Source organism: Synchiropus splendidus, chromosome 1, assembly GCF_027744825.2.
Source record: "Synchiropus splendidus isolate RoL2022-P1 chromosome 1, RoL_Sspl_1.0, whole genome shotgun sequence".
NCBI classification, from domain to species: Eukaryota; Metazoa; Chordata; class Actinopteri; order Syngnathiformes; family Callionymidae; genus Synchiropus; species Synchiropus splendidus.
The window spans coordinates 33,657,025-33,668,322 of NC_071334.1; the positions used below are offsets into that span (position 1 = coordinate 33,657,025).

The 11,298-nt window shown below is 47.0% G+C and overlaps 1 protein-coding gene across 1 annotated transcript; it reads left to right on the top strand.

Annotated features, from left to right (window-relative positions):
- The first annotated feature begins 257 nt into the window (after positions 1–257).
- On the top strand, positions 258–11,007 carry vcam1b (vascular cell adhesion molecule 1b). Its single transcript, XM_053873841.1, has 10 exons — positions 258–440; positions 1,146–1,445; positions 1,513–1,812; positions 1,971–2,225; positions 2,328–2,588; positions 3,581–3,841; positions 6,194–6,493; positions 6,581–6,841; positions 8,682–8,942; positions 9,009–11,007. The coding sequence occupies exons 1-10, from the start codon at positions 401–403 to the stop codon at positions 9,158–9,160; spliced, it is 2,391 nt and encodes a 796-aa protein (XP_053729816.1). The 5' UTR covers positions 258–400; the 3' UTR covers positions 9,161–11,007.
- Positions 11,008–11,298: the final 291 nt, after the last annotated feature.

Consider the following 11,298-nt stretch of genomic DNA (forward strand, 5'->3'; position numbering starts at 1 on the left):
TGTCCATTGTATTTTTCAGCTCTTGCTTTAATTTTAATGTCAAAAATGGACCACAATGTCATTGATAAGTTTTTGATGCATTGGCTTTTTTTAATTAGTCATTTTAATTTCGCAATGTAGTATGCTAAATCATTCAATTTAATTAATATTTGGGTTTTTTAAGCAAATGCATGACGTCACAGCATCGTTGACAGCAGCTGTAGTGGCTCACGTTTACTGCAGAGGGCGTTGTGGTTGGCAGCTGGATTGCAGACACAAAAGCGCAGAGGAGGCGTGTGAGTGAGTGTGTGTGTCTATGTGTGTGCGCACGCGATTCCAGGTCATTTTCTGCTTCGGGGACTGAAACCAAACGCACTCCTCTCCAGTCGCTCCGTGTCGTCTACATTTTTCACGCCTGAAAATGACACGTCCGTCGCCGGACCGGACTGTTCTGCTCTCCGGTGAGTCTCACGACCTCGCTCCGCGTCACCAGAATCTGTTGTAATATTGACAGGATTTCTCTTGTTGGATCACGCCAGCGCTTGCCCCCTTACGTGATTTTTCATCTAAAGTTGGGTGATGAGCGCAGTCTGGGGTCGAGGCTCCCGAGGCGTTCCTCAGCCAGATGTAGCCTGTTCAAGTGTGAGTCAGCTAAAACTGGAGTAAATGATTCCTGGATTCAGCTACTTATTTTGACAGCAAAACTTTGCAGAAACAACACGTGACCTTGTGAACACTAAATGTCATGTGATTGAGACATTTTAGTCCAGTAATAAAGGCTCGATTCTCCCCCATACAGGATATCGGGGTCACAAATAGCAGAGTTTTCTGGACTCTTTGAGATGCTCAGTCACCCAGGGGACATTCATCTAGAGGGGCTGGGGCTGTTAGGTCATTCAAGTATCGCATTCATCCATCTTAACCAAAAGGTTCACCTGGTGAACTATTGTGAGTTGAGCATTCAACACTGGCGTTCCCCTCGATTCTGACAGCTCCTGAACGCATTACTCCAGATCTCTCATTCCTTTTGAAACCGAGTTTGCGAGGGAGGATGAAAAGATTGGTGCACTCAGAGTGACACACACACTGCGTGTGTAGCTCCACTCACCTGAGGTAATGAGAAGCTCCGACGCTAATGACAGACTGTTTTGTGTTTGCCTCAACAGCTCTGATGCTGTCATGGTGCTGCGTTCAAGCCCTGCGCGTGGCCATCACGCCGCGCTCGCCTCTGTTCCGGGTGGGAGATCGCGGTCAGCTGGTCTGCACGGCCCACGACTGTCCCACGGCGGCCCAGATCTCCTGGAGGGCATTGGAGGACCGGCCTCTGTACGCCACCCTCGCGGGGAACTCCACGCACTCAGTGGCGACCTTTGACCCTGTCAAGGTGGAGCATGAGGGAACGCTGGTGTGTGTAGTGTCGTGCGGAGCGGAGAGAAGGCAGACCACATCTTCTGTGCAGGTCTACGGTGAGTGTGAATGAAGAGCTGTGAGTGGCGGGACTGTCGGTGAGACTCTGGAATCATTGCGTTTCAGCTCTTCCTGCGCCGGTCATCAGTGGTCAGGACAGACTCCAATTGGACCAGCCGACTGAGCTCGCCTGCCAGGTGACTGACGTCTACCCACCCCGCCCCGTCACCTTCCGCTGGTTCTATAGAAGCACGCACCAGATGGAGGTGGCAGAGGAAGGATCCAGCGGCCTACGATCCAACTTCCACCTCTCTCCTCGAAGAGAGGACATCGGGATAAACCTCACCTGTCAAGTGGAACTGGACCTGCCGGAGCTGCCCGCTGAGGACAAGACGAGGAAGACCACCGTGTCTTTACACCCCCTCTGTGAGTCTCTACAGCTCAACTAATAAAAAATGAACGAACAACACATTGTTCCTGTTCAACTACATCATCAGAAGGCAATACACACTTGCATTTTGAGAGACACCAAAAACGCTTTGGTCCTCATGCAACAACATGTTCTGACGTCCTGGTCTCGACAGATGCTCCGCTCGTGAAAAAGATGGTGGACCAAGTCCGACTGACTGGCCAACCGTTGACGCTCACCTGTGCTGCGGAGGGAAACCCTGAGCCCAAAGTGTCCTGGTACCTGCTGGGCGCCGGTGGTTTGACTGAGATGACTCTTGGTCCGGAGCTAGTCTTTCCGGCGTTGAGTCAGTCGCAGACGGGCGTCTACATCTGTGTGGCCCAGAACTCTTTAGGCAGCCGGGACCAGAGTGTCGCCATCGATGTTCAGGGTGAGTCCGTCGCAATGTGATCGCACTGATCTAGGAATATGCCACAGCAACACAATCTGCCAAAACATGATGACACCTGAAAGAGCGTCCGTTGCACCGCAGGTCCGCCCACCAGCGCCATCCTCACAGTGAGTCCAAATACCACTGTGACGGAAGGTCAGGCGCTGACACTTACCTGTCGCTCGGACGGAGCTCCTCCCCCGACGTTGGTGCTCAGCAAAGGAGGCGTGCCCTTGCTCACGGCCGTGTCCGAAGTCTTGTTAACAATCCCTGCCCTCACGCCGGGGGACTCGGGTCACTACCAGTGCAGTGCCAGGAATGAGCACGGATCCCAAGTGGTGTCCAGTGACATCACCGTCCGAGGTGAGTCTGTGTTCGACTGGTCTGTCTTCAGGTCAGCTCCTGCACTCGCTCACAACTTACATTAAACCAGTCAGAAATCAGGGACGGGATCAGAATTGTTGACATTTCACTGCTTGCTACATGTTTAACTGAGGTATAGTATAACTGACCACTGACATGTAGTCACTCTTTACTGTGTTGAAAACAGCTGGTTAGCTTGACTGACTTTCTAATGACATCAACATCAACTAACATGTTTTTATTGTTGATGGAATACGCTGCTTTCCCTTTCTGTTTTTCTCTTTCTTTCTTTGCATCATTCTTTCTTCCATTCATATTCCATTCCATTCTTTTTCTCTTTCTTCTGTTCTTTGTGTCATTCTTTCAGTCATTCTGCCATTCTTGTTGTTCTTTCTCCCATTCTTTTACCTATCTTATATTCTATGGAGACCTATTCTTATTTTTTGATTTTCCCTTTTTTGCCCGTCTTTCTCTCTTTTGTTTTATTTGATAGCTTTCCTTTCTTTATTTATTTCTGGTTAATTGATTTCTGTTGGACTGTTACTTTAAATCTCACCTCCATTCCACAAAACTGAAGTCACAAAAAAGAAAGCAATTTCTGAATGTAGGAAAACAGAGTCATTGTTTTTGGTCTTCCCCTGTCTTTTGCAGGTGGGTTTTTTTCTGACTTTGGGGGGATGTTTTGTCATATGACTTACCTCATCATGACCAGTCATTGTTTGGTTGAGTCACTTATCTTTCACGACTAGTAGAAAACAGTTTCACTTTAGCGGGGCAGAAAGTCCCAACCTCAGCAAGAACACACTGCTTCACTTTAAGGCAAAGGGGCACTTTATTTCAGCACTTGAAAGCATCATCTGTGATTTCATGTACCACTCAACTTTGACAGTAGGTGAGCACAGAAGCTGGCATGAGGAAGTGCTGTGCATAAAAGAAACTGAGGTGGGAAGCTTCTGTATACTGATGAACGAATGTCTCCATTGCTCCTCCAGCTCACCCTCTGACGGTGGAGCTTCTCCCTCGACAGTTGCTTGCTCCACTGGGCTCCTCTCAGATTCTGAGATGTGAGTCCTCAGGGTGCCCAGAAGAGCCCCGGTTCTCTTGGGGTGGCATCTCTCCAGGGAGGTCCGGAGCAGGAGGTGGCGACTCGGTGCAGCTGGATGACCTGAGCCTGGAGGATGAGGGAAGATACAACTGTACAGCCTTGTGTGGCTCCATCCGCCGGACTGGTGACGCCGACATCTGGCTCTACTGTGAGTACTGGGGTCATGTCTTTCTGGGGATTTGTTCTCGGACCTTTGGTCTCCAGCTTTGTTGTGCCCAAGATCCAGAGAAGCCAGTTGTGCCCTGGACGCCATTCCTCCTGAAGGTTATGAATCACAGTAGCTCAGTCTTCATGTATGTATTGGCCCGGTTCTCCTGCGTCTTCATGGTGCTGCTATTTTAAATCTGCCTGCTGTGGCATTTCTGCAGCACGTGTTAATATGTGGTGTGACACGTGGTGGCGGCCTGCACATATATAAATATACTGTACATGCGGTGTGCAGGGCATGGCTCATCGACCCCGGTGGAACTCCCAACACTTTGTTCAGTGTCACACGGCAAACTCTACATTTCATTACAAGTCACAGCTGAGAGTCTGTGTTGTGAGATTAGATTAGATTAGATGACCTTTGCTCGTTCAACAGTGGGGGAAATTCAGTGAGTATGAGTTTTCTCCGACCGGTGGCAGGCGTCTCAAACAGCGCTTTTAGCACTTAAATGTCATTAGAACGCCTGTGAGTTCATTGGTCTGATGTGACAAGGCAGAATCTTGGCATCATGAAGCTAGACTGCTCGCAAAATCCCATGATTTAGTGACCAACGACTGTGATTGTTTTACTGGCTGCAGAGCATCATGGGAAGTCACCGTAACTGAGCTTAATGTCAAGGGTGATGGCATCTCACATGCTACTTCATTCATTAAGATGGTCAAACAGAATGGTTGAATTGGAAGGAAGTATTTCTCACTCAATATTCTTCAAAGAACCACACTCCTTGTCGAAAGAGCCACGTGGCACGTGAGCCATAGGTTCCCGACCCCTGTACTACAGTAGAGTCATCAATTGACTGTAATGTTTTTACCATCGCCTGTTTTGTTGGCACATCTGTGCTACTGTTGCCGACGTCATCAGTTGTCCAGTGCAGCACCTCATCCGTGTGACAGGGCCTCCAGGGGAGTCTTATTAGGGAGTAGATGTCATATTACCCAAGCCAGATATGTGCTGAGTCTCTGACAGAGCCTTCTCTGAGGGTTTGCCGGGAAGAGAGAGCCTGCAGTCATCAGGATTTCATTATCGCCCGCATTCCTGGACCCAGCAGGTTCTGGACTACTGCCAGAGACCATGTTTGTTTGGACAGATGAGAGTCCGGTCATCAGAGCTGGGGGGGGTCAGAGGGCACAGTGTTCTACCGCCAAATTTGAGGGAGTTTAGCTTGGAGGTCTGTTTTCGATAGAGTGGAGGAGGACAAGCAGGAAGTGACATGAAAAATGCTTCTCACACACACGCATGCAGACACATGGCGGAGGAGGATTATTAGCTTCAGTACAGTGAGTAAAGTGTGACAAATCACCAGTTTTGCTTTGGACTGATTCATGCTGCTGTTTTAGCCACAGACCCATCTCCATTTTTTATAATCATAGTTGTAAATGTGAGTTGAATTGGTCATAAAAAATGTAACCCTCAACTTTACTTCAGATCAGATTCTCTCTCTATGATGACTGTAGGGAAGGGAGTGCCGAGGGGAACTTTGATAGGACTTGTTGGACCGTCCTGGGGAGAGAAGACTTCCTGGATTTAAGGAATTTAAACCCTCTTTTGGTCCTCCCTTCACCTCCATGATCTTCAGAGAACGCTCTCCTATGTCTTATCTTCACTGGAAAAGTCCAGGAAGAAGTGATTTCAACTTATTATAAACCCTTCGAAGATCCGCCCAGAGTACTGTTTCAAAAGTTATCAGACACGCTTCTCCTCAAACTTTAATTAAAATGGCTTTGATAACATGGACTGCGAGGAAGATCTGGTCGGAATCTGCATGAAAATTCCGGCAGGGATGGCGCGGGAAGGCCAGAGGTAGAGGAGCAAAGGGGAGGGAGGCTTGAGGAGGAGATAAGTGAGAAGGCTGACAGCCTGCCAAGCGACATGGAGAGGACGTAGAGATGTGTGACATGGGTGAGGTTTACAGGAAGTCAAACTCTTACATAGACTCATTGTCTTGTGGTGGCGAATGGAGGTTATGCAGGTTACCTGAAGTGTCCCTGACGTTGACACAGACTGGACTCCAGTTGTGCCTCCAGGAGAGGAGCAGCTAAAAGAAGGTCATAACCTCAAAAAGCAAAATGGTTTTGTGCCTGGAAACAATGTGAAGTTTCCCTTTATTCAGGAAGCAAACTCAAGACTTCAATAATGCTTTCGATTTTGTCTTATCGTTCCTGTCACTGGGCAGCTTCTTTGCTCCCATTGTTGCCCCCTCAATCTATGGGCAACATAATATAGTGATAAGGTTTCTGCATATTGACCCTTCTTCTCTTCAAACCTCGCATCATCTGTCTGTTCCTTCTTCAGCGTTTCCATCGGACCCAGTTGTGAAGGTCCCAGAGCTGATCCTGCTTGGCGAGGAGGTTGAGGTCCAGTGTGAAGTCGATAACATCTACTCGTCAGAGAAGCTGAAGATCCAGTGGCTCTCAGGCAACACGCTGCTGATGGAAGAGTCCTTCGGGTTCTCCGGTTCTTTGAGGAATGTGACATCTTCTCTGAAGCTGCATGTGAACCAGACCAGTTTGGTTCTGACCTGCAGAGCTGAGATGTTCCTTGTCGGGCTCTCATGGAAAAACAGGAGTTCCACTAGCTACCTTCAGGTCCACTGTGAGTTTCTCTAAACTTTTTTTTATTTCCGATCCATTTTTTTTTAAGTTTATCATTATAAATAACATCTTTGTCTCTTGGTTCCAGATGCTCCGAGGGAAACCTCCATCTCTGCGAGTCCAGCTCTGGAGGTCATGGAGGGTCAAGAGGTCAACATCACCTGTCACTCAGATGGAGCCCCACCCACTTCACTGGTGCTGAAGAGAGACGAGTCCGAGGTTCTGAGGTCTGACTCCACGCTTATCTTCACACTCACGACGGCCCGCCTGGAAGACTCTGCAGAATACTGGTGTGAAGCCCACAACCGAGTCGGAACCAACCGGGTCAATTTGGTGCTCACTGTACGAGGTCAGTTCCAAGTCATTAACTTTAGTTACTAAAGTAAAGTGGTTTGAGCTCATAGCGCAGTTTGACTCCACAGGCCTAAGTACGTTCTCCCGATGCGTCTGTGGGTTTCCTCTTACCACTCTGGTTTCCTCCCGACAGTCCAAAATACAAAAAGTAACAAGGTTTAAGCAGATTAAAATGAAACAGTAAATCTGGAATGAGCACCCGCATGTGAGCTTCTTGAAAACATTCTGCTATCAGGAGAATACCTTGATAAACCTGCCGCTAGACAGGCAGGAACTTGCTTAGTTAGTGAGCATGAATGCTACGTCTGTTGTGCAACACAGTCCAACAGCAGCTCTGATTCACTGCCTGAGCATCAAAATGACAGTCTTCATCACAATTTAGGAGGAGGGTGTAGCTATTTATGTCTCCGACTCATCTTCATCCAGTCCAAACATCTATAAAGTCAGTTGTTATCGGTGTGAGTGGGAGGTGGACGGCTCATGACTTTTCTTTTTTTACAAGAAATGAGTTTTCAGTCAAGCCACACCTCTGCCTGCCATCCCTCGCGGGTCAACAGTTGGTCCATCATTATCTTCCACCTGTAAGGTTGGTCTCCCTTTTTGTGAGACCACAATTTGGAATATGTCACTGCTACTTACTTTTACATTTTTTAAATTTTTAAATTTTTTTTCCGTCATCATCCCGACGGTGTGTGCTGCTGTAGTGCTCGCAAGCCTGGCTTCGAAATTTTTACATTTTATTATTTTTATTGTACACTACTCTTATACTCTTATACTACTATTTTTAATTCTGATAATGTAAAATCTACTGAACGTAGAGGATGCCCCAACCCCTCTGTTAAAAAAAAACAAAATTAGCACATGAATGGGAGCTGCGAATAATCACTTCCTGTTTCTTTCTTTAAATTCTAAAAGGAATAAATTGACGCTGGTAGGAGGAAGTCTTGTAAGTGAAGCAAAGTTTGTGGTTTCCTAGACTAAGATTGCTCACCACAGAGATGGGAAGTTCTGATAAACTTCAGTAGCTCTGACATGCGACCTCTTGTAAGGTCAAGTGTCTCGCTGACGGCTCTCTACAGAGTTGGATACTTGAAGTCGATCTGAAGAGTAGAACTGAAATGCAATCTATTGTGAAAGTAAATCAAGTTAGGTCAGTCAAGTGGCAATCCTTCGTGAACGTGTGAATGGTAAAGCAATTGCTTTAGCTCCACTCCGCTTCTGGTGGTGATTGGAGACGGGCAGTTCCATTCCACCCCTCCTCCACACGGCCTCCGTGTTTGGTAGAAATTCAGGGTATCTGTCCGTCCGCCATCCATTCTTCCACCAATTCAGCAATGATCATGCCACCGTTTGTATCCTGTATAGACACTCTAATGCCTCTCCTCCACGTTTCAACATCTGGGTTATGTCCATGGTTAGACTAGGGTTAGGGATCGGTGATCGAATGACCAGTTTGTTCCCAAGCAACTGATCGTCTGACATTGTACCCAGTAAACCTTGCGAAACCATTCGCCACTGGTCAATGAATCGCTCCGGAACCCCTTAACCCTTGTCTTGCGTTGTGACAGAAAGGCCCAAGCTACAGCTAGACCCCTCTCGCCGTGACAAACCTTGGATGCCAAATCTTTAGCCCTTCCCATCTCACCCATCCAGGCGAGTCCAGTGTGTTCAGGTCATCAGCGTAACTGCCCAAGAGTCTTACACCACATTCCTTCTGGTCCGATAAAATCTGCATCCTAAATGTATTCTTTGTCACAGCAAAGACAGTTAGAACTTAATCTCTGGTCAACACCTCTGTGGTTTGTGTTTACCTTGGACTCTGATCTGTTCTCCAGCTCCTCCAAGGAACGCCACCGTCCACATCCTGCCGTCCACGGTGGTCCAGGAGGGACAGAATGTGACTGTGTGCTGCCGAGCCATCAGCTTTCCTCCATCGGCAGCTATTCTCAAGAAAGTGGTCAACGGCACTGCGCTGTACTCTGCTAATGGAACGTTTCACTTGGTCAACGTCACGGCCCAAGACTCTGGACTGTACCAGGTCAATGTCACCAACGACCTTGGATTCCACGTCGAAGTCTTCACTCTCAGCGTTCAAGGTTGGTCTGAGCAGCCTAAGAAGTCCAGTCAAAGATCTGTGCCAACCTTGTTCCATTCCGTTTCAGAGCGGCGGGTTGTCGACTCTCCCAATCTGAGTTCCGTCATCATCCCGACGGTGTGCGCTGCTGTAGTGCTCACAAGCCTGGCTCTCATCCTAGACCACCTGAGGCGGGCCAGGAAGAAAGGTTTCTATGAACTGGCCAGGTCTTCTGCGTAAACAAGGATTCTCTGTACCGCTGTTGCTCCTTTACTTTTGCCAACTGCCGAACTGAATGACGGAGACCTGCAACTCCTGAAGATGTAGCTTTTGTACACCTGTATTGCGACCATGAGCTCCCGCGAATGTGATCCATCCCGTTTTAGGGAAGTGTAATGAGCTCCAGCCAACAACGTCCTGCTCCTGGACATGATCATGGTGGAAAGTGTCCCTGGCTTCTTGTCTTTTCGGAACAAAGCTCTAACCACTACAGCTTTGATAACCGGTACTTGTCAAAACTATGCTCACAACGACTGCTCCAAATATGTTAGCTAATCTAGGTGTGGATTAGACTTGGTCGTACTGCTGTGTTCCTCAGGTGTGCTCAGGTACTCGAGCTGCCAGACTGCACATGATGACGGTATGGTGGACTGAAGACTGAAGCTGGGGAATGTTCCGCAGCATAAAGGTTAGGAACAGGGCGAGTGAAGGAAGAAATTGTATTCTTGTGGCATCTGTGGTATGTTGTAGAGGTGCTGGTCAAAAGGCCGGTAACTATGACCCCAAGAACAGGATCACACAAACATCCACAGCAGGTTTCTTCCTCAGAATTTCTCGTCCTTCGTTTGCAAATCTCAGTCGATTCTTGATTGGACACTACCTGGGACTGGTTTTGGTGAGGTGTCCAGCCCAACAGTGAGGACACACTGGAGGTGAATATTCCTTGCTTTGCCTGGGGTTGTTGCACTGGTCCTCCAAAGGAGACATGTGGAATCTTGACCTGTGACATCACTTGGCTGGTTTGGCAATTATGTTTGAGCCACAATTCTAAAGAGGATTTTTAAGGATTTAATTCTAGTTGTGCTGTATTTATTTATTTAATCGTTCATTCAAAATTCTTGGTATTAGATTTTTCGCACATGGGAGTTCTGGAGGCAGGCCCCATGTCAGTGTGGTGACCTTTTCATGTTGGATAAAGTAGGACTCTTGCCTTAGTAGTCCACACAAACATGAAACAACCCTTGACTTCTTTCAAACTTCTGTTTGTCCCCCGATTTTCCAATTTTCACAAAATTATGTGTATATTTTGGGATGCGAATGAATCACAGTGTGGTTGTCAAAGTGTAAAAAATTATATTGACCCATGAAGTGACCTAACTGACGTGCCTCAAAGCACTGTGGCTGTGGAAGTGCTTTTATGGAATTCTACTGGAAGCCCAAGAGGCAAAAAGGAACAATGCTCGATGATGTTGCAGCCTTGGAAGAGTGATTCCCCCAAATACATTTGGATTACTTCAACTGCCCCCCTGTTCTGGAACTCTTCCTGGGAACCTCGTGGGAGGTTCATCCCCAGTCTGCGGTCGATGCTTCTCCAGAGAGAGTTGTTGGTGGGAATCTGCGACACTTCCTTCCACTCTGGGACTGGACTCTTTCTGAAATGTATTAGCAGCTTTGCATTCATCTATGCGGAATTGTTTCCTGCTGAGGTTTGGTTCGACACTGTGCTACATGTGTTTGCTGTAACTTGTCTGTGTTACAAAGTAAGAAGACTCAAAAAGTTTGTCTCTACCTGTCTGTCAAGGCTGCATTCTCTGTCAAACAATTTAGAAAAATAACTCATTTGGGTGCTAGGAATGGCATCATGAGCACAGTTTTAAAAAATCATCTTCATTCTACAAAACCAATTTCCTTGAAGAATTCCCAGCTTTTTGTTTTGGTCTGTAACCTCAAGTGAACTCCAGAGGATTGTTGAAGAATTAAATAAGATTGAATTGTGCTTATTATTTGGCAGACTGATTGTTTTTGTTCTTCTTTGGCTTTGACCTCCTTGAAATCACAACTGTTTATTTGGAAAAATGGGCGAGACTTCCTGTTGCAAAGTTTAGATATGAATAATTTTTCCGCATTTTATTAATTATATTTACTTTCATTCTCTCTGGAGATTTTTGTAATCTGGCATCAGGAATTTCCTCCACTCTTTCTCTTTCATTTTTACTCAGCAAACAGGTTTACAGGAAAAAAGTTTAGGGTCTCTGTGAATGGTAACCATGGTGACAGTTTCAGCCGTGAAAACCTCGAGTGTATTAGTCACTCCATTGTTCCTCCAAAGTGTGACATTGTTCTAGATCTAGTATATGGTTGTGTGTTCCGGTAATTTC